At 43.9% G+C, this 23,166-nt stretch overlaps 1 protein-coding gene across 1 annotated transcript in view; it reads left to right on the top strand.

Annotated features, from left to right (window-relative positions):
• Positions 1-23,166, top strand: part of LOC106483823 (obscurin-like) — a 177,615-nt gene that overhangs the window by 38,966 nt on the left and 115,483 nt on the right. Inside the window, exons 13-27 of the mRNA XM_067292221.1 lie at positions 501-776; positions 2,619-2,894; positions 3,705-3,980; positions 5,248-5,514; positions 6,015-6,284; positions 6,504-6,767; positions 11,763-12,029; positions 12,578-12,690; positions 13,455-13,608; positions 15,216-15,377; positions 15,938-16,042; positions 16,726-16,992; positions 17,626-17,895; positions 19,006-19,272; positions 20,589-20,855. Of these exons, the coding sequence (XP_067148322.1) occupies positions 501-776; positions 2,619-2,894; positions 3,705-3,980; positions 5,248-5,514; positions 6,015-6,284; positions 6,504-6,767; positions 11,763-12,029; positions 12,578-12,690; positions 13,455-13,608; positions 15,216-15,377; positions 15,938-16,042; positions 16,726-16,992; positions 17,626-17,895; positions 19,006-19,272; positions 20,589-20,855 (3,501 nt within the window). The remainder of the gene's footprint in view (positions 1-500; positions 777-2,618; positions 2,895-3,704; positions 3,981-5,247; positions 5,515-6,014; positions 6,285-6,503; positions 6,768-11,762; positions 12,030-12,577; positions 12,691-13,454; positions 13,609-15,215; positions 15,378-15,937; positions 16,043-16,725; positions 16,993-17,625; positions 17,896-19,005; positions 19,273-20,588; positions 20,856-23,166) is intronic.

Genomic DNA, 23,166 nt, shown 5'->3' with positions numbered 1-23,166 from the left:
TTTTCTCAAGGTCGCATTGGAGATAATGTGCAGTCTTGAACACTTAAGTCCTGGTCTCGTGCCCTAAGTACTGTATGAAATGACCTAGTGCCAAGCCTGTGGGACAGCAGAGGCAGCAATCTGGAACAAAAGAAATCAGAGATATGGGGCTTTGACACAGCAGGAGGCAGTTGCTGCCGCTAAGAATTCATATGCTTTTACTCAACTTCAACCAAAAGAAATCTTCCCTTGGCTGGGGCCTGCCATCTAATGCTACTATGAACCATCCATCCAAAGTCCTAGCTTGCTGACACAGATATTATTAATCTTTGTGTGATTAATGACAAAGCAGCTAAAAGATGCTTTAAAAAAAAAAAAACACCATCCACATGTCCTTCCGATAGCTTTAGATGGATATCGTCAAGCCAGAGAGGTGGTTTCCAGTATTCCCTGTGAGCTATGATACAGAGTTTAGGAAACTTCAGCTCAGGGATGCACTTTGAATTAATCTCTCTTTTCAGAGCCAGAAGTTGTGTTTACAAACAAGGACAGGGTGCAGAAGGAGGTGCAGGCAGCCCTGAAAGAGAAGGCCACGCTGAGCTGCGAGGTGGCCCAGAGGGGGACCGAGGTGAAATGGTACAAGGAGGGGAAGCTGATCACCTCAAGCAAGAAGTTCAAGGTGGAGTCAGAGGGCAAATTGCGGCAGCTGGTGGTGGAGCAGGTGGAAGAGAAAGATGCTGGCGAGTACACCTGCGAGGCTGCTGGCCAGAAACTGACCTTCAAGATTAATGTCATGGGTAAGACTGATACTCTTTTCAAAATTTCAGTAGAGAATAATAAAATAATAATTGTGGTTCCATATTACACAATGACCCAATTGCAATAGTCTGGGCTCTACTGCAGTCTGTAAAGTTTATCTGATTTGCTGTGTGCTGGGTCTGGTATATACTGAAATATTTGGTTTTATCATGTCACAAAGGCTTGTCACATTCTTAAGTAGTCTATATAATAATAATTGCAGAAATGAATAGAATAGAAATAATAGTCAGCATGTTGTTCAAATCTTTCCCATTCCTGGGATCCCAAAGGGTGATTCTTGTGCACTGAACCTCTTGACAAAGACAAGCACGTGTGATAGGAGTGTACATTTTGCATGAAGCATGTCAAGGGAGGAGTAACATGAGCTCCACCAAGCAGCACGTTACCCCATTTACAATGCCGTTGAGTAGGAAGTCACAATCAGATAAGCGAGTCTGACATTCATTGTGTGAGGCTTGATCGGTCTGTATTGGAACTGCAAGTAAAACAGACTATCTGTAAAACACGCAAGGAATAAAGGATTGGCTTTGCCAGCCAAGAAATGGAGGAATAACTTAAGAACCATCAGTGTGAGGACTAAAGACTTTCAGAATTTTCAAAAGAAATTTGGAAAGAGAGTGATGAAGAGGTACTCACCTGGGCTGTTCCAGCCACAGGCATTTCTGAGCATAGTGCTGGACTAGCAGTGGTGAGCCTGAAACCAGTTGAACTGTGAGAGGAATTGCTGAGGCTTGATGAGTGATAATCAGTAAAAAAGTACAGATTAAATGAAAACTAGCCCAGACTGTTAGAAAACAAGGTGGCTAGTTAGATAGCAATTAAACAGCTTTTTTTCTGCATTCTGCTTCATCTGTTTCTTCTGCATCCAGCTGTAAAGCCTCTAGTTACCACAACAAAGTTCTCCTCAGAAACATATTTTCTGGAAGACACAGAAGTACTTGGTCATGTGCTTTTCTGTTGTAGTATTTCAATCCTGAAATGAAATTCATTCAAAAATCCTTTCCTTGTTAGATTTCCACACCCAGTTCTAAAAACTGAGAGGTTGGAATGTGTTCTGCCATTTGCAGTTTTAACAGCAGAATTTATAGAGGTGGACTGAAAACTCAGCACTTTTTTGAACTCATGCTATTGTGTATTTGAGGTCCTAACCTTCTGAGATGCTTGTAACACTTCTGCTAGATGCTAAATGCCCCTTTGTCTTGAAAGATTGCTAGTACTTGGTCTTTTAGAACTGGATTCAGAAGGTTCCCAAACTGTTCTAAGCGTGTGATGTTGAAGGGAGTGTTGAAGTTGTAGACATGCTTGAGTACCTTGCCGCCCACAGTCCTGGGCTAACTGACTGCTGTAGGGAAATTGTATTCCTTTGTCATTTTGACCGTCACATTTGTGACAGTGGAAGAGACTATGAAGAGTGTTCCAGAAGCCAACAGTACTGTGTTGGGTTAGGATGGACAAGTGAACCAGGAGACCATCATTTCTGCTATGACATGTTACAGTTGTGTCCTTGATAATTCACTGTAGGTCTTAATGAAAAGATATTGGGGGGGGGTGTTGGTGATGTGCAGGAAAGATATTCTGTGGAAGTTTCTGAATTTGACATGTTTTGCATGCTTGCAGTCGTGGGAGTGGTCCTTTCCATTCCTGGACTCTTACTCCCCTAATTTCCACGTTGCAGTTTGCTCACACAGAAGGGTAGATACTGTCCAGTGAAGACATTTGGTTTTAACATAAGTGGTAACCTTGATGTTTTCCAGGCCTGTGCACACAGATGGCCTCATTTGAATCCCTCTGTCAATATTCTCTCCTTTTTCTGCACTCAGAGCCGACACCTGCGTTTATAGACCAGGAGAAGGTCCAGAAGGAGGTGCATGCTGTCCTGACAGAAAGTGCCAGCCTCAGCTGTGAGGTAGCAGAGGACACAACTGAAGTGAAATGGTACAAGGATGGAAAACTGCTCATTTCCTCTAGAAAATTCCAAATCGAGACTCTGGGCAAAACCCGTCGTCTGCTTATAGAGCGGCTGGAGAAGAAAGATGCTGGCGAATACATCTGTGAGGCTGCAGGCCAGAAGCTGACCTTCAAGCTTGGAGTTACTGGTGAGTTTTCACTTTGGGCATGTTATGCAGCTTTGCTGGGTGGCTAAGATGAATAGTGATTATTCTGTACCTAATGGCCACGGTGCAGCTACGATCTCTCCTGGAGCAATATCTGTGAACCATGCTGCACATGAATTTGGCCATTTGAATTTAGCAGTGTTGAGGAGGAGAAACTGGTTGGAGACTCCTTGGCTAAAGCGATGCTAAATAGTTTTTTTTTGTTTGTTTATCATCTCCTTCACACACGTTATCATACAACCTTTTCCAGTGATGGGTAGCTGAAAATGAGCTGGAAGTGGGAAGTTTTAAAGCACAGAAATAGAGCTGTGGGGAAAGGCTGCTAAGAAAAACTAGATTGCCACTGTGTGCGCCCTGTTCTGGGGCAAAGCATTGTACAAGGTAGAGGAGAATGGGAGTAAAGCAAACAGATAAGAAAAGAGGCTGTAAATTCAGGATTAGCATATTAATATTTCTTCTTAATTAGATCTAGAATCATCCAAATAAGAGAAGAAAGATTATATAGGTAATTTTACCACTAAGAAAGAAGCATTTTATGAGTGGCAGATAAAATGTATATTTGCATTTCCTTTTCTTGGCTCCTCTTATAAGCAGAAGCTCTGAGTTACCTGACAGATTATTTTCTCAGCAAAAGTTTATACCAGTCACAAATATTCATCCATATTTCCTGGGTTGTTACAGATTATGCCATGAACTGGAACCCTATTGTGAGAAGAGACAGTAACTGAATATTGCTGGGTTAAGGACCTGGAAATGAAGCTAATAGTTTGTCTTTTTTAATGCCTTTCCTAGAACCAGAGGCCAAATTTGAAAAGAAGGTTGTCCAGAAAGAGCCCCTCATTGTTCAAGAACATGAAAACATCACTCTGACTACTTCAGTAACGCCTGAAACTGCTTCAGTCAAGTGGCTGAAGGATGGAATAGAAATCAAGGCGAGCAAGAAGTATGAGATCAAGAGTGAGGGGGCTTCCCGGACCCTGACGGTGAACCTGGCTAAGAGCACGGACACTGCTGTGTACACCTGCTGCACAAAGAATGACAAGCAGGAATTCCAAGTGAAGGTGCAAGGTGAGCAGGCAGCTGCCCCCAGGTCGTGTCCCTGCCTAACAGCTCCGTTTCCCTCGCGGGAGGATGGAGGTGAAGGAGTCCAAACTCCCCCTAAAACTGCTCTAGGCTCAAGACCTGAACTGCTGTTGCTGCTACTGTGGCTCCCATGCCATGGGCTAGCAAAGCTCCTCCTGCCTCTAAAGACCCAGTTGATGTCCTTTGCTGGGCTTTCGCTCAAGGGAACAAGAAGGCCTCCGATGGGCGCTTTTCCTGGTGTTTGCTTTCCACAGTCATCACAGCATTCCTATCACCTCCTATCCTAGTGGCTGGGGAGTGGGCAGGGCTTTAGCTCTTCCCCACTCTGTCCTCCAGCATGACAAAGCTGATGAGGAAGATGTGCAGGGATGTTGTGTGAGGGTAACGTTTGTAAGCTGGTCCTGTGGGAGGACCTAAGCAGGGCCTAAACTGTCGCCTCTGTTCCTGGGACAGTGCACAGGGTTGCTGCTCCCTCATCAAGGCTAAGGCTTTAAATTGACTGTCTCATCAGAAGGATGGGGTGCAGCTGGTGCTCACACAGAGAGGAGAGGGCTGATGTCCAGGACCAAAGGGCTAATTGGGCCCACTGCTGCAGTATCTGCCCCCAGGCAATAACTCTATATCCCTTTACTGTCCCCAACAGCAGAGCATCATAAAGTCCAGCCAAAGAAAGGAAGGTGCTGTGCAGTGCAGTGGCAGAGAGGCACACAGGCTAGGGTTCATCTCCTTTCTCCTCAGACATCCACACAAGATGTCTACAGCTGGGATGCACCCCCTCAGCTCTCTTTGGAGTCAGCGGAGAGGAACGGTTGCTAGTAGGTCAGAATTCGTCCGACCTATTGAAACATCTACTTCAGGATGAGATGAATCACGCCCTGGATTCGTTTAACTCCACTGTCTGTGTCTCCAGGGACGGAAGAGACAAAGGTGGATGGGGCTTATGCCTCTACAGATTTTTTTATCTAGTCAGGCAAATGAAGCTCTGATGTGAAAGAACAGATGATCTCATTTGGTAAAAGATGAGAAAGAAAGAAAGGCAAAACCAAAGCCTGTTTAAGGCACTGTTATTGCTCTACAGAATAATATTAATAATAACAAAATTCCGTGTCAGAGGAATCTCCCTAAGTTTCCACATCTCTGGTTTGTCTGTCTCCTCTGATCCCCAAATGTGGTTTTTGTTTGTTTTTAAGTCAGCCAGAACAGGTTTCTCATCTTTTCCTTTTTTATCATTTTTCCTTCTTCTGCATCTCAGAAATCCCACTGAAGTTTTCCAAAAAACTGGAACCTATTCACGCTGAGATTGGAGGCAATGTCTCTCTGACCTGTGATGTGAGCCATACCAAAGGGAAGGTGGTATGGCGCAAGAATGGAGTTGAGATCAAGCCTAGCAAGCATTTCCAGATTCATGAGGATGAGGTAAAACGAACGCTGACAATAACAGGGATCCGGGCAGAGGATGAGGGAGAATATTCCTGTGAGACCAGAGATGACAAGACCAGCGTTATGGTCACCCTCAAAGGTATGTCTCTAAAACTGAAGAGTGAAAATGTGAAGGGATTCTTTTCTGTCTTTCTCAGCTGTTACAGCCCTGCAAAGTTCAGTTTGTTCATGTGTCTGTACTGTCTCCTGTCATGAACAATGACGTATGAAACTCTGCTTCCTCTTTAAATGTCAGTGGAACCTCTATTTTTGAAGGTCAGAATGGTTTTGAGGCCTATTGAACTCAGGTCTCTTGGTATGTGGGCAAATTGACCTTGATATTGCATCTGAGGCTGAAATTAAGGATCTTAAATTTAAGCCAGGATTTTTTTTCCTCTGTGTTTGCCTCTTTCTTCTGGCACCTTTATATATAAAACTTGGGTCAGAGACAGAAAAAGTGGTGACCCATTATTGTGATCACTTGCTGTAAATGATATACATTGATCCTTTTGATAAAATCATTGAATCTGCCTGCTTTGTGAAAGTGTTCACCCCATGTCTCAAAGACATGCTCCTAAGTGTTTTCTTCCTTTCCATCAGCTCCCCGAGTGGTGAAATTCATTACGAGTCTCAACAGCGTGGTCTCTGAAGAAGGAAAAGAGGCTGTGTTCAAGTGTACCGTCTCTCCCAGTGATGCTGTGGTTACATGGCACAGGAATGGTGTCAAGATTGAAGCCAGCAAGAAGTATGTGATCTCGCAGAGTGACACCAACCACAGCCTGACGATCACTGATCTGACGGTGGAAGACGCAGCTGAAATCTCTGCCAATGCTGAGGGTGTAGAAAGCAGTGCCAACCTCAGGGTGCGAGGTAAGAGACAATAATGTCCCTTTGACAGGCTATCACTGATGCTGTGATCTCTGCTTTATATGGCCTTCCCCTTGACGGATTATATTCGTAGTAGGGGATTGCTGCTTTCAGTTTATTAAATAAAGATGCCCAGAATGCATGGGCCACTATTTTAATTCCTCCCGATAGCCCGTTTTCTGGATCCTGCACGTTTTTGCTAATATCTTTCTCCTTTGGCAGAGGCCCCAGTCTCATTCAAGAAGAAACTGGAGCCCAGAACAGTTGAAGAGAGGGACACAGTGATCCTGGAGGTTGAGCTGACCAAGGCTGCAGAGGTGAAGTGGATGAGGAACAAAATTGTGCTGAAGCCCAGTGAAAACATAGAGATCAAAGCTGAGGGAACGAAGCATATCCTCGTGGTTAAGAACATCTCCTTCGCAGAAAGGGGCTTCTACTGCTGTGAGAGTCCTGATGACAAGACCCAAGCCAAGATCAATGTGGAAAGTAAGTTGAACGGTTTCCCATTCTGTAATTCCCCTGGATAGGGTTTGGAGATGGATTCTGGTCTCTTCCATGACAATTACCCGTCAAATGACTGAGAGAAGGTGGAAGCAAGGGCAGTACGAAAGGAGCAACTGGCTGCTTTTTGTTGCCTCCATCTCATTGCACCAGCTTTCAGTCATGCTGTCGACCATTAAGCCTCCTAGCTCATTCTTCTCCCTCCTCTGAAATTTCTCCCTCTCTGGTTGACTCTGTTTTCTCCATCTTAGGGCTTTTAGCAAGCCATTCCCTGTTCAGCCATCTGTTGCCCTAATTCTCCTCTGTAAAGCACCTCTTTCAGAATGTCTCTTTATAGTCAGTCAGGGTTAGAAAAACTACAAGAGCAAATCTTCTGTCCGTGGGTGCTGCCCTTTCAAGTAAACGAATGGTCTCTTGGCTGTAGCTCTGTACTTGTATCCTCTTTCCTACATCCTTTTGTCATGATTGTTACAGGATAAATGAAGACAGGATTTAAGCACTTAAGGGCTCTCTAATTTTGTCTTTAAAGCCCCTGCCACCAATTGGTGCTGTCTAAGTCATAAATAATAGGTAAGGAAGGACTTGATAACAGACTTCAAGTACCTAAAAGGCTGTTGTAAAGTGGAAGGGAACAATCTGTTCTCCATGCGGAAATAATGACAGGAAATAATGGGCTTCAATTGCAATGAGAAGGATCCAGGTTGTACAGTAAAAAAGCTTTCTGTTGGTTGGATGACTGAATAGAATCATCTGAAGAGGTTTTGGAGCCTCCATCATGGGCTTAAGAAAAGGTTAGTGAAATATCTGTCTGGAATTACATAAAGAGCTGAGCATGTCCTAGAGCAGGGGAGAAGGGCTGGATGATCTTTCTAGGTCTTTCCAGCCTTATGTTTTTGTGATTTTTTTTTTTTTTTTTGGATGGTGTGAGTACACACCTTTACACAAGATGAAGAGACTGATTTGATGCATTGGTTCAGATCTTTGTTTTAGATTTTCATCAGTGCACAGAGGTCTAGGGCAAGGTTAAAATAGGTTAAGTTCTGAGTAATTGTGACTTTGCACTGAAATAATGGGGAATTTTTGGATTTGGGTGATTCAGCATCATCTTTTTGTTGTTTTGGATGTGGTTAGACCCAGATGAACAGGAATCTGAGCCCAGGAAAATATAAGCAAAAACTTCTGCAAAGTAAGCAAACTCTTGTAACTCATCTCTAATCTGCTTAGCTCTAGAATAGCCTTACGGTTCCCCTCTCTAAGATTTCTTGTACATACCGACTGCTTAATTTTAACTCCTGCTGCAGGACTTCTCGTGAAATAATTGGTAAGAGTCTCTCATGAGGCTGGAATCTTTGCCGTTGTCCTTTGCTTCGTGACTCTGTGCAGCTGCATGTGCCCTATAGCTAAAAGCTGCTTTTCCTTGAGGACACCTGCGATTTCCTGTCATTCCTCAAGTTAATCCACCTTAGTCTTTCTGCTAGTGCAGATGTATTTTGGTTATGCCCCTGCTGTGAAGTGTCTTTCTCTACTGGCTATTTGAGGAACCACGGGGGACTGAGATCCTGATTTAGAACTAGACTTAGGCTTACTGTTTCTGTTAAATGGGATGAACTGGGATTGTAGAGCGTAGAGCAGTGTAGCACTTCCATGTTCACAATGTCTTACTCCATCCTCTTTCACGTGTTGCACCCCAAAGCATTTTTTCAGACTCTGGGTGATATCCAGTTTCCTCCCAGCAAGGTATTTCATCACCACTAGCTGTAGCTTCGGTTACTGCTGTTTGTAGGCACTGGCTGTTGCTATAGCCAAGTGTAAAAATGAAAGTGATGGAAGAGTGTTTGTACAGAAAGGAATTGGTTAATCCTGATTGCTACCAACAGTGTTTTACACTGTTTTGGATAAGGTGAGTCGTGTAAGCATAAATGGGTATCTGACTCTGGTTTAGAAACTTCCCACTCTGAGGGAGGAAGGGGGAATTGGTACCAGATCATTCTGGGTCTTGTGCTTCCCAGACTTTCTTATCCCTTATGCTTAGTGTCACTATAAAAGGTAGCTCCACTGATCGACTGAGACTGTTTTGTGCAGTGACTGAAACTCAAGGTGATCTGAGATGAACCGTGAACACCTCATTGCATCAGGGAATGTTCCTGTCTAATTAATTTTATGTCGGGGACAAAGAAGTCCACGGTAATGGGCAAAAGAGATTCTTTTTGTGGATGCAACAGGAAAGGTGGCCATATGCAAGAATATCATTAGAACATATGCATTCTATATCCAAGTCCTCCAGAGCTCTCGCTCTGCTTTACAGCACAAGCAAAACTCTAAAAAGTATGAGTTTAAAATTATGTTCCATTTTTTGGCATTTAAGACCATGGCCTATTTCTTTTAGATGAATACATAAGAGCTTATATTGAGGTCAGCAGAAGCTTTTTAAATGCTCACAATCTGGGGAACTGGGCTACTATTACTTGGTGCTTGGCTTTGGACTGAGAAGCCTGATTTTAGATGACCTTTTTTTAAACACCAGACTGGACTGATACTCTTTGGCTTGAGCCTGCGTACAGTGCTAGGTAAACAAGGAATAATTATGTGAAACTATGTTGATTTACTCCAGTATAAAAGATGCTCAATCAAAAAATAAGGCTCTATCCTGATCTTAGGATGTCAGGAGAGCCTAAAAACAACTGAGCTGATCAAACCAACAGCCTGTCTGTGTGAATACTTTATTTTCAACTGTGAGAAGGAGGAGATGTTTGAGGAAGGCTTAAGTATGTAAGTCATGGGTAAAGTGATCCTTCCTCTGATATACCTATAAACATTCAGCAGGGAAAAGCATAATTAGGTTAGTTAATTATAGCAGAAATTATACTGAGAACATGGGTATGAAATTTCGAATCCCTTGACATGAAATACAGTCTATTAAATCCGGTAAAAATTCCATCATTCCCCAACTGTCTGCTACTTTATAAAAGACAGACCTTTGCAAAAATGATTTTTTTTCAGTCCTATATACAATACAAGCTGAGGCTATACCTAGGAGGTAACTTACTGAGTTAGGAATTGCTATTTATTTACTTGACGTTTTTGAAAATCACTTTCCCTTCCTCTCCAGAATAACTGCAGTTTGATCCGCAGCCCATTCACTGTTTGAAAGGTTGGAATATCTGTTAACCGAAATGAAAGGTTAGACTGTCACAGGTAGACTGTGTTTAGTTTGGTGATCAAGGTAACCGGGAAGGGTCAGGGACCAGCTGCTAACTGAGATGAGAAATCGGGAATGGATGCAACTTCAAAGAGAAAAGCCGGAAGAGTTGGTGTCTTAGTTCGGGAAGGAAAGAACGAGCTTCTTCCCGCATTTGTGAGGTTCCAAACACGTTCTTGGGGCAAATTTGTGCTTACGCAGTTGAGGCCCGGGAGGGGACCGTGAACGGGGAGCCAGTGTGGTTTCCTTGGGAGAGGAGTTGGATAGGATCCCGCAGAGGATGCCTGTGCTCCTCTGCAAACCTGCTGTGAGGCGGAACGGAGCGAGAAGGGCGGACGGGAAAGGCCCAAGGAGCTGTCATTGCGTCAAGTCTGCGGCCTTCTTCCTGAGGCGATTGGTACTGTGCCGCTGTAGCACTTCAGGGCCTCCATCTATCGACATAGATTCGGTGGTCCCCAGAGATGTTCACAGGCTGAAAGGTCCCCGGTGTGGCTGGGAGCTAGCTGTAGTTTGGGAGCGAGAACGTTTCTGTGATTGCTCTCGACAGGCCGCTTTCATGCAGGCCCCCTGTTTTGGAGGCTAAAATAGCTTATAAGCGTGGACAAGAGTTGTTCCAAGCCAGGTGACCTCAATGCCCAGGAAGGTTCCTGGGTACAGTTCAGTCTGTTATTAAAAGCATAGCCTGAGTATACCACTGCCGTGGAGCCTCTGGAGGAATAGTCCATACCCCGCTGCCCACCATGTACCGCAGGGACAGGTGCCAGAGGAGGCTTTGGGCTTCAGAGACGGAACTTGGTCCAGACCAAAACCACACAACACAGCACTCAGCTGGCCTCCTGATCACGTTTGCATTCAGATCCAGGCCTGAACGGTTTGTCTGTGGACAATCTCTGCTAAACACGCGTTAGGAAGGTTGGACTATTCCCAGGAGACCCGTGGAGATTTGAAAGTTTTCATATTTTGTGTCTTTGTAGGGATTAAAAAATTTTTTTTTTAAGTGGCAACTTAATTTTTATCAAGGGTGAATCAAGCATGAACACTAAATCTGTTTCACTAGCTGATAGGACACTAATTTCTTTTACTGGGAACAGGTGACATCCACCTAAAACTCAGCTGCTTTATCCCTCACAAAAGCTCTTTCCTCCCCCTGCAGCTTCCCTCCCCTCCCTCCCTCATTTTATCCTACATGAAGAGCTGAACAATATTGTTCATTCCTTTGTGCTTCTCTGTTAATCTCTAGCGATGATCTTTCTCTTGAATCATGCCTCAACAGTGAGTATGATCAGTAACTTTCCTCTCTTTGTACAGCACAGGGAGCCTGCTCCTAATATAAAAATAATATGGGGTTATATATTAACTTAAATAAAGGGTTAGCTTCTTTTAGAGTGTTTCATCCTGATAGTTATTGGTGATCACCTCACCCAGAACAGGAATGTCTCTACTCCTATGTATGTGTGTGCAACTTCAAAGCTTATTTCTAGCATTGCCAGTAAGTGAATGGAGGTAAACTGGCTAGAAAAAAAGCCCTGCTCTGCTTGGCTGGCCTGTTTGTCCCAGCTGATAGCATGCATTTAAGAATAGCAACCATGATAGCAATATGGGCAGGTTTTCTTTTTTGCAAAAGTCTTTTTTAATTGGGAGATATTGTGCCTTTGAGAGGAACAGGGGAAGAATCTCTTTTGAGGACTTCTGAAAGTCCTCGGGTTATTTCACAGCAAGTAAGGGGAGAATAACCCCGGCCTTCACTGTGAGATCTCCAGCTTGTCTATGTTGTTTTCCAGTGAGGAAGATCAGTCTGATAAAAGGTCTTCAGCCTGTCAAAGTCTGTGAGAAAGGGACCGTCACCTTTGAGGTGGAGGTGTCGCACGAGGACGTGGAAGGAATCTGGCAGAAAGATGGTGTTCGGCTGAAGCCTTCCCCAAATGTCCGTATTGATGTCGTGGGGAAGAAACATTCTCTGACTCTCTCTTCTGTGAACCTTGAAGATGCAGGGCTCATCTCCTTCAAGGCAGACGGCATTCATTCATCAGGGAGGCTTGATGTGACAGGTACACAGACCCCAAAGTCTCAGGCTCTGATTGGTGTGGGATGTGGGTCATTAGCCACAGTGGGATCCCTTTGGACACGTCTGCGATAATGTGTAACTACGAGATGTTTCTGAAGCTATGCACATCAGTGTGTTCTGCAACAGAACCACATTTCCCTTCGTGCATTGTACCTGTTGTTTGTAATCTATTATCTGTCATAAAATCCTAAAAGTGTTCTCAGTACTGAGCGAATCAAAAAAAAAAAAAAAAAAAGGAAAGGTACAGGTCCTGTCTTTCATGAAGAAGCTGCTCTAGCTGTGCTTTCTTCAAGTGCCTTCTGAGGCCTCACGTTTCCATTGGCAACTACAATAACAGTCCCTCTGTTATTAACAGGATTGTTGTAATGTAATTGTCAACAGCACAACCAATGATAGTGTGCTCAAAAGAACAGGATTTTGTTTTTCACTTAGAAGTTACGTTAAGCATGTAAGATAGGCTGTTATTCCTTGTGCCAGATGCTTCTAGCAAATCTAATTCGCCATTAACTGGACTTCCTTTTCTTTTTGCAGAACTGCCTGTGAAAATCAGCAAGCCTTTGTCAAGCATGAGTGTAACTCAGAAGGACAAGGTCACATTTGAGTGTGAGCTGTCCAGGCCCAATGTGGATGTTAAGTGGTTCAAGGTACAGCACTTAATGGACGGTGACATTTTCACTTCTAATGTCCCTGGAAGTCAATGAGAGCCTTTTATTTCACTTCCAAGAGACGTGGGGCTGAGCCTTTGCTATTTAGCTCTTAATGTGGCTCTCTTGTCCTTATATTCCTTTACTTGCACAGTTTATCTCTCTGTGGGTTATTTATTTACCAGATCATTTTGAGTGCATTTATCAGGTTAAAAGTTAAGCTCCTCTTGAATTTATAGTGAACTCCTGAACTGTTGTTGCACAGAGTGGGAGGCCTGCTGTCGACAGAAGCACAGTCTTGGGATTCACTTCACACGTAGCAGTTCTCACCCAGGATTTTTAGCCAAGTTGGGAATTGAGGTTTAAGGTGAAGCCTTGATTCCTTTTGCACCTGACAGTCTGGAGATGAGCTCAGGCATTACACGTACCTTCCTTGTAGCTCAGCTGATTCTTTGTTTGAGTGGAGATAATAGCATTTCTTCAAAGTAATGTCTTAAGGGGCTAATTGCCAACCCTGTACAGTGCCGTGAGCCTGCAAACAGGTATTTCAGATCAACCAATAATTGATGCATGTTCTCTAACCATTCGTGGTTCTTGAAAAATTTGCACCATGCTTAAATTTTGGCATATGCTGAAGTTACGTTAAGCACAATCCCACTAAGTCCCTTGAGACAGGTGAATTAGGCAAAGATCTGAATGCTTGCTTTGCTCAGCGCAGACATGGAATAGCTGATGGTGATTTGGTTTGGCCTTTTCCCTTCTAGGATGGGAAGCAGCTTCAGCAAAGTAAAAACGTGGGGGTTATTTCCCAGGGAACTAAGAGAAGCCTTATTATTCACAAGTGCGAATATGAAGACCAAGGAACATATGTATGTGAAGCAGCTGACGACAAGACGTCAGCTACGCTACAGGTTCACGGTATGTTTGACTGAATGAGGAAATGACCCCTAATGCAATATTCGGCTTCACAGCAAGAAATGCTTCATGGGCAGTTTGTGCATTTCTCTGTTACTCGTTCTGAGTAACGTTCTCTTCCTAGTGCGAAAATATTGACAGAACTGTCCTGTGCTTGTTTTATCCCTGGATGAGTGTTTTTGGAAGAGATGCTAACGGAGTTTTACATTTGTCCTGTGTTCTACTCTCTGGTTTTAAGTTGTTTCTAGATTGGCAAGTTAACAAATAATAGACGGCCTGGCACAAAGCAGGGATCCGAGGGCTGGCATGCACACAGTTTGGTTCAGCCTCTGCCACTGTCACACCTGAGTAGGAACTGGACAAGCTCTGGGTATGATCTCAAGATCTGCCCCAGTTTTTATGCTGTAAATGCTAAGGTAGAGTAGGAAAGTGTCACGATTTCTTACTGCATCTCTGCTTTATGCTCAAGACACTTTTCCCTCTGTGTACTGTGCTGTGCAGCTGTTTAGGCACCAGATGGATTTTCTCACCAGCCTCTGAAGCGCCAGAGACAAGCCAGTGCTGAAGGCCAGTTCCTGAATGGATAGGTCTGGTATTCCCTGGCAGATGTTACTTTCCAGGGAGACATCTGAAAATATAGACCAGCTCTTTCCTATTCCTTACTAGATGCTGTCCTCCTGTGGCCACTTGGGTACAGCGTGAGCAGTATCTTCATGAATGTCCTGTCCTGTTCCATTGCTCTGCTAAACTCCCTTTTTCTCCCTGCCTTTGTGGTTGGGATGGGTTGCTGTTTGAGTGCTGTCTGGTTTACGTCCGTTGCTGATCCAGGGTTTATCAGGGCCTTCCTTTCCGAAAGGGGAGGGCTGCAGTAACAAACAGAGGCTGGATCGGTTCTGACACAAGTAAGTGCAGGGCTGTGGAGTTAAAGGGGATCATGCCCAGCTGAAGGCGCTCTGAAGCAAAGCATCTCATGCTGTACAACACCTGGCTGAGGTCTCTGTGGCCCTAGGAGATCCAGGTACACCGGAGAAGGTGTGAGAGGGCAGCATGCAGAGAAGGACCGAAACCATGCTGCCGAGGGCAGATAAAACCTCAAAGCGATTGCGCTAAAACATCCCGAGCTGCTTTAAACCCCATATCCAGTTATCTGCCACTCTCTGCTCTATGAAAAGTGCAGTTGCTGTTTTTAAGAAGATAACAGAAGAGCAGCTTCAACCATCAGCCCAGCAACCAGTTCCCAGTAGTGGCCCGTGGTAGATGCCTAGGAGAAAGCATAAGGTTTACAGTAACACCAGAGGTTGGAGGCTTGTGTTTAATTTTCCTTGGTGATTATCTTCCATGAATGTGTTTAATTTCTTTTAAAACCCATATAAGTTCTGGCATCCCCAAAATCCTGTTGCAGCAAGCTCCACTGTAGCTGGTAACTCTACCTGCAGATTCAAGGGTAAAATGTATTTACTGTGTTGCAGAGAGAAACCATCCGGGAAAGGAAGTTGGTTTAGAATAAAACACAAGTTGTTATCCCATTTTTCCAAGCAAGCGTGCAGAAGTTAAACATGCTGCACTCAGTTATGGACATGCCACAATAAATATTTGTCACTATTTCACAGCCCGAGATATCAAGATTATTAAGCCACTGGAAGACGTGGAAGTGAATGAATACGAGAGTGCCTCTTTTGTCTGTGAGATTTCACACGATGAGGTCCAAACCCAGTGGTACAAAGATGACAACAAGCTGAAGGCTGCTGACAATATTAAAATGCGTCAAGATGGTAGGGAGTAAAAGGGGGGTGTCATTTTTGAGTGGAGGGGATTGGGGTGGGTGCTGGAAAACACTGAGAAAAGAACTTTTGGTGTTGGATGCTAAGCACAAAGGGCTGACCTTCAAAATCCAGTTAAGAAGGTCCAGCAGGGAGTTGTCCTATGTTTTAGGGCTGCAGCTAAGCTGGACCTCTGACGCAGTGGGAGCTTTAATGAAGGGAAACCTGACATTAAATAAATAATTAGTGTGTGCACAAGAAAAGAAAAAGGCTCCTGGTCGGTCAGTTCGATCCCTCTAAGGCACAGGAATTTGTATTTGCTGACAGTGGGAGGGGTCCCTCTGTTTCAAGTACTTTCCAGTTGGTGGCAACCACAGTCAGTCCATCCTTGGTGGAGCAGAGGCTCGGTTACTCTTTGATGCGGGCTTAGAGGAAGCGGTCAGCCTCGCTGCCGTGAAAACAGGTGGTGATGCACTGAAACCAGACGGGCAGTGCTCGAGCTCGCAGCATGCCTCGGAGGATGACGTGGCTTCCTCAGAGGAGGATACATGTGCTTGTGTGTCTGTTCTCAGGAAAGACCTATTCGCTGACTTACATGCGTGTCCAAGTCGAGGACGCCGCAGAGATCAAATTTGTAGCGGAAAAGGCAGAATCTTGTGCCCACCTTACAGTGAAAGGTAATTGTACTTTTGATGACAATGGTGCTTAAACTGTCTCTTGTTACAAACTAAGCAATTTCCCTCACTTTTAATGGAAAGAAAATTGAGCATCACCTAGAGTTTTCAGGGAAAGAAGAACTCTTACCTACCTTTCTGCGTATGAAATATCAGCCTCACTGTTGGGGATTTCCTTTGGCTAAATAACACAGAATTTATTTTATCAGAAAGGAGATGGTGTTTTTCTATCTTTAGACATTAAGAGTCATGTTTAAAGTCTGAGGGAAAACACTGCAGTTTGACTTTCTCTTGCATTCTCTCTTTTTTATGTTTAAATAGAATACAGCATTTTTTGTGTTTAACTTAGCGTAATAAAAAGAGAGAGAACAAACACTTTTAGATTAATACACTGAAGAACAACCCAGGAAATCTGAGATCAGTCCCTGGCTTTGCTGCAGCACTGCCGTGTAATGTTGAATAAAAGTGTCTCTGCAGCTCAGCCCTCCAAGTGGTAAAACAGAGATAACAAAGACTTCCTTTCCTGAGCTCTTTACTTACTGTGTGTTAGTTCAGGGCTTGATAAAGTGGGGATTCCTGCCATCATCCAAATAACTGATCGGAAAAGAAATATTGCTAATGAGTTTTCATTTGGCAGCCTTCAGTACAACTGCACTGACTATTGCGTATTTTTTAATTCCTTTTAGAGCTGCCTGTAAAAATTGTGAGGCCTTTGCGAGATAAGATTGCTCTTGAAAAGCACCGTGGATTCCTAGAGTGCCAAGTGTCTCGTGCAAGTGCCAAAGTCAGATGGTATAAGAAGGATGTTGAAATTCACCCTGGTGACAAATATGAAATTGTCAGCGATGGTGTCTATCGGAAACTCATCATCAATGATGCAGATTATGAAGATGAGGACACGTACACTTGCGATGCCTTCGATGACAAAAGCAGTGCTCACTTCTTTGTTGAAGGTAGTAAACCATTTTTTCCCTCCAGGATACATTGGAAGAAAAATTGGTTGGTCCAGAAAGCCTTCTTCACTTACCCTAAAACAGGCACTAATTAAAAGTATTTTAATTAAGTGGTGATTTTTTTTCTGAAGTCCATTGGTATTGCTTCCTTTTAGAATTATGAGAGCAGGAACATCCTGAAAAATGAATATATAGTACCTAAGAAAAGTGATGAAATTCCTGTTCCGGAGAACTTTACCAGATGTACTGGAGAAAGTCTGTTGTTCAGAGAAATGTTGCTGTAGCTAACCAAAGACTTTCTTGTTATCAACATCTGCATTTCAGTGAACTTTCTATTCCATCTTCTAATGCCTCGTGTTTGATATCAGGATAGGAAGGTGGCATTCTGTTTTACAAATAGGACGGGGAATCAGGAGATCTGGATTCTCTGGATGCTGTGTCACAGTCTTACAGTCTGATCTGTGACCAGCCCTATATGTTTCTTTATCTAAAAATGGATGTTTTAAGGCTTATTGAGGTGATAAGTGCAGTATTCAAGTGAAGTAAAGATGATATGAGCATGCAGGATGATCATGAAAGAGTCCTTTCACGACTCCTAAATCCCCTTTTTCTCTTGTTCCCTCCTTCATCCAGAGCAATCCATTAGTATTGTAAAGGAGTTGTGTGATGAGGATGTGACTGAGCCTGAAGAAGCCAGATTTGAATGTGAGATATCCATTCCATCTGTGAAACCCCCGAAATGGTCTCTGTGTGGAGAAGTCTTGCAGGCTAGCAGAAACATTATCATGCAGCAAGAAGGCACCATCCACCGGCTGGCCCTGCTGAAAACCTCTGCTGATATGACAGGCACCATTCAGTTCTCAATTGGCAAATCAAAATCCACAGCAAACCTGCTTGTCAGAGGTAATATGTCCTAGTTTGAATTAGATCATGAGAGATCCCTCCTTCTCCCCGTCCCTGGAAAATAATTGTTCAGGCTTACTGTTTAATGTGCACGCTTCACTGCTTGGGGGCTTGGAAATGTATGTATACCTGGACGATCTGCTTAGTCCCCAGCTGGTTGTTGGACGCAATGTCGGATGCTCTAAATGAGACGACAGTGTCTCAGGAGGTGTCTTAGATTAGATGATGAGTTTGATGTGCTTGGTTTTCAAATCTCTTGAGCTAAGACTAGTTGAGTCACAATAAGATACCATAAAATTAAAGACAAAAGAAGTGCCTCAGGTAGCAGGGAATTGACTTTTGAGACTTTTGGTTGATGTTTTTTATAATATTCTAAATTGTAGCATTAAAAAATATAGAATTTGTAAGTTTATTAATACCTCTAAAATCAAATCACCGTAAAAATCAAGGAAGAAATACCTTAAAGAGTTTGCTCCTTAAAGGGAGCAGTCATAATTCAGTTGAGTGCTATCTTTTTGTTCCTTGCTCTATTATTTCTAATTTTTACTCACTAAAAGTGGTTTCTGCTTTTATTATTATTATTATTATTAACTATACCAAAGTATTCAGAGCAGATTAAATTTGCCAGGAGAGTTTCTTTTGTCCCATTTCTGAACTAGAAATGTTTGATAGCACATTTACTGAATCCATTTTGTCATTGATTTGATCTGAGACAAAGCTTAAAGTCTTTCTGTCTTCTGCTGTCACCGTGGTAAATATCTCCAGTCACCTCCTGAAGTTCTTGTTTTGACTTTAATTCATTCCTATTTGAATAAAGTCCTCAATTAGAGAGAAGCTGAATAAACACAGAACGAGAACTTGACCATGCATTTGATAGTTAATATACAGTATTTTCTTATAGAAGTATCAGCAGCAGCATTCCCTATAGATTATCATGTCCCTGTAGCTTCAAACTGGCCTCTCAGCAAATCAGCCCTGTGACAGGAACTTGTAGCATCATCTGAACGGTCCCAAAACAGTGGCCTTTGTATTAATTGACATGAAATAGAGATTTGAAACTTTTCTTCAGCTTGCCCTCATCCGTTCTTCTTTTCCAACCCTGCTTTGCAGATTGCAATATACAGATCACCAGGAAGATGGAAGATAAGATAGTTTTGGAACGTCGTTCAGTCATCCTATCATGTGACTTCAAGCCTTCTCCAAAGGTTGTGAAATGGTTCAAGGGCCAAACAGCCATTGAGCCCTCTGAGAAGTACAAAATCAAGCGGGAGAAGCATTCAGCAGAGCTCAAGATTCTCAAGGTGAAGCCTGAGGATGCTGGTGTGTACATGTGCAGGGCGGGAAACGCAGAGACCGAAGCCATGCTGACCGTTGAAGGTACGAGCAGTTTGCAGCAAGCAGGCTGGCCTGTTGCATGTCCTTTCTGATTTAGTATTTCGCTCTACGTTTCTCTTCTTGAATTGTGGTCGATTCCCACAGTTCTCTTCTAATTTTATATGAATGTAATGTTTTAAGTGCACTGACTATTTCTGATGTGCACTGTGCTGATATTCCAAGATCCTGAAGTCCAGCACTTACCTGTCAAAGGGATTATGTGTGTGGAAAGGCAGTATTTGGGAGAGGTTTTGGCAGTAGACAGAAGTTCAGGCATCTTTCTCAAGACTTTATTTATTAGTCTCAAGGCTTTCTTTATCTCAAGATTCTTTCTCAAGACTTTATTTTCCATTTCATGCTAGGAACTAGTACACTCTGGTAATTCTAGCTAAAAATGTTCTTTTTTTTTTTTTTTTTTTTGAGCTGCTACAGGCCTCTGGTTTTGATGCAAATGCTTGTGGTTTTCATTCAGACCACTGTAGTCATTCGCTGACCACAGTGGTATCTTTTATCACCGCTATATGTTTATTAATCCTAATGGTGTTCTGCCTCATCCTGGTATGGCAGTATTGTTTAGCCAGTTTTTGACCTCTGGAAAAGCTATAAGGAAAGATGATCATAGTGTCACTTTCCACAAGACTTGTAGGTAAGCCTCAGCATCGTTTCCAGAAGTCCATTGAGCATCTCTTGCTAATAGTTTGGCCTAGAAGAGATTCATTCAAATGACCAAATGATTTAATATTCCCAAAGCCTCCTGAGTCAGTCGGTCCTATGAAAAACAGCATTTTTTAAATAGAGTAATTGCAAAGACAAACCTGTGGCCAGTGACTGGAAAAGAAAATAATTCAGTTCTTGTTTCTCCTTAAACCTGAGCAAATTGCTTAATCTCTTTATGCTATCTACTTGTGACTGAAAACATAGTCTTCCCCTCATCCTCCGTAACTATTTCACTGGTGGCAGAGTCAGAGACAATTTAGTTATAACGTGTATACGTGCGTTCAGTGACTAGCACGCAGGGACTTGGAGCTCTGTGGGATATTTCGAGGTCACTGTAATGTTGTTAGCATTTTAGAAAGAATTATTTATTTTTAAATTTAAAAAAAAAGAACCGTTTTATGTGGAAAAGAGAATAGAGGGGGCCGGGCAGCATAGTCTTTTGTAGTGGATGCTTTTTTGCTGGACTGTGAAATGTAATGAGCTGTGATGCACAGGAGATCAGACTAGACCGTCTAATAAACTCTCAACACTATGAAATCTAGCTGTGGAAAGAGTACTGATTCATGATAACACTGATGATGGTGCATTTTGGTTTCCTACAGCCCGCAATGTCGAAATAATCAAACACCTGCAGGATGTGGAAATTGAAGAAGAGAGTTCTGCCGTCTTCTCATGCGAACTGTCCCACGATGACGAGGATGTGGAATGGTTCCTGAATGGCAACCTCCTCTATACCAACAATTTCAATGACATCAAGAGTGTTGGCAATTGCTACACGCTGACCATGAAGCAAGTCAAGCCTGAGGATGCTGGCACAGTGATGATGAAGTCAGACAAGGTGTCAGAGAGTGTGTGTCTGAAGGTGATAGGTGAGTCATGACCACGTTCCTTCTGAAAGCAAACAAGAGATGGAAGGGAGGCTATGGTGTTATTTACCATACCCATGCCGCGGTCCTGCCTCTAAGCTTCACCTCTCTGGGGCGAAGTAATAAGGGTTCAGTTGCTTTCTTCCAGTGTAAGTTTCTACTATAGCTGACGATTTTTCTAAGGAAAATTGTTTTGGTGTCCTGCCAAAATTTTCCATAAATTATCATCGTCCTTTTACTTGTTGTATGGACAGTTTCAAGGGCAATTTCCTTTACTTGTAGCTCTCTTCAGTAGTATATTGTCTATATAGTGTTATTACTAAAGATTTTGATTGCAAGGAGCTGAACTTCAGTGTAGCTTTAAGGGTAGCACATACCTTTCAATGCATCTGTTCCGAGTTAGATGGATTAGACAATAAGAACACACTTCGTTACTGTCCTTAATATGTCTTAGAGCTTCATCACACAGCTGAGTTACTGTGCTTTAACACATTCTCGTGCATCAGCTGAGTAAGTCATGTGAATTATTTTAGGGATGTTAAAAACTTTAGGTAGAACTCTCTTATCAGAGTTTCAGTGAATGCATTTTCTTTTGCCACACACGTGTACATGCATGCTCAAGTAATGCTCAAGTAATTCACCCTGTCCACTCAGAGAGCCCGAAGGATTTGCTCTTCCTGCTGTCTCTGATATCTGGTCAAAATTTTTGCCTCTATACACAAAGAACAAATGTCTTCTGGATCAAATATATGTTAAATTTTATAAAGGGAAGCAACAAAGCAAAGAGACGAGAGGCAAAATGTTTAAGAGAGAGTGTACAGCATGTCCTTTTATTGCCGCTGCCCACTCTGGTGAATTCTGCTTCATGAAATGGCAGTGCTGGCTGTCCAGCTTTGGAAGAGCTACATCCCAATTACTTCCCTTCACGCATTTTTCTTACAACTACCTGAACCCTTTTCAGTTTTAGACTGCTGCGAGGAGAGAGGACATCCCTAATGAACCTTCTCTGCTTCTGTGGCATTATGCACGCAAGTGCTCCCAGAACGCAGCTCCCAGAGGCAGCGAACAGACGCAGCAGTGTTTGGGCTCTGACTAGAACCTGAGGATCTTGCTGGAAGTTGTGGGCTTTCTGAGGACCCCCGAGGAACTAGAACTAGAAGGTGATTGCTGTGAAGAGGAAAGGGGAAGCTAGGCAAGGACAACTGCAGGAGGCCTTGACTTCTCCTGGGAAAAGCTCTAGCTAGGAGTGGCTGCTGCTAACGAGCTCTCTTGGTTGCCCCTGACCAGAGGGAGTTGGGGCCTTTGGTCCCGGTGGCCCTTGATTAGGGCGGTCAAGCACCCTCTCAGCCAGTGCTAGGGAGAGGCCTATATAAGAGCCAGGCCTAAAGCACAGCTCCCAGAGCGCAGTGAACAGAGGCAGCAAAGAGACGCAGCAGTTTGCGCAGAAGGGACGCGCGAAGGTACCTTCGTTTCTGTTCCCTGTGGTGTACGCTTCCTCAAGTATGGTCGTGACACGCCGCACAGCGCGTTCCCCAGTGGCTGTTGGAGTTGCTGTGTCAGAGGCTGGGACCCAGACTGACCCTCTGACGGCAGATGCAGCCCTCCAGGTCTCAGGCCGCAGGGAGTGCTTGGGGCCTCTCCGGGAGGCCTGGGCTGGCAGCCAGCTCTCCTGCAGGAGGTGTGCTGCTGTTGGCGAGCTGTGTCGTCAGCTAAGGGAGTTACGGGAGGAGGTCAGTAGGCTGCGCAGCATCCGAGAAGCGGAGCAAGTGATAGACAGGGTATTTTTGGAGACTGTGCAGCTTCGGGAGTCCCAACCCCCCACAGCAGTGGAGTTGCCGGAGGGCTCTGTGCCGTGTGAAACGGTACATCATAACATCGTAGAAGAAGGCTGGAAACTGGTCACTGCTCGTGGGAGGAGAAAGGCTCCTACTCCTCCCGAAGACCTGAAGCTGAAGAACAGGTTTAGTGCCCTCCAGGATGAGGAGGAGATGGGCATGGCTGCAAGAGAAGTACCTGGGACAACAGACCCTGTGCCTTGCCGGAACGCCCGGAAGAAGCGGCGGGTGATTGGTGGACACCAGGTTAACCATGAGGCAGCAACGTGCCCTTGTGGCCAAGAAGGCCAATGGTATGCTGGGCTGCATCAGGAAGAGTGTTGCCAGCAGGTCGAGGGAGGTGATCCTGCCCCTCTACTCAGCCCTGGTGAGGCCACACCTGGAGTGCTGTGTCCAGTTCTGGGCTCCCCAGTACAAGAGGGATGTGGCACTACTGGAGCAAGTGCAGCGAAGGGCTACAAACATGATTAGGGGACTGG

Source organism: Apteryx mantelli, chromosome 2 (genome assembly GCF_036417845.1).
Source record: "Apteryx mantelli isolate bAptMan1 chromosome 2, bAptMan1.hap1, whole genome shotgun sequence".
In the NCBI taxonomy this organism is placed as follows: Eukaryota; Metazoa; Chordata; class Aves; order Apterygiformes; family Apterygidae; genus Apteryx; species Apteryx mantelli.
This window is presented reverse-complemented; position numbering and strand designations above follow the sequence as displayed.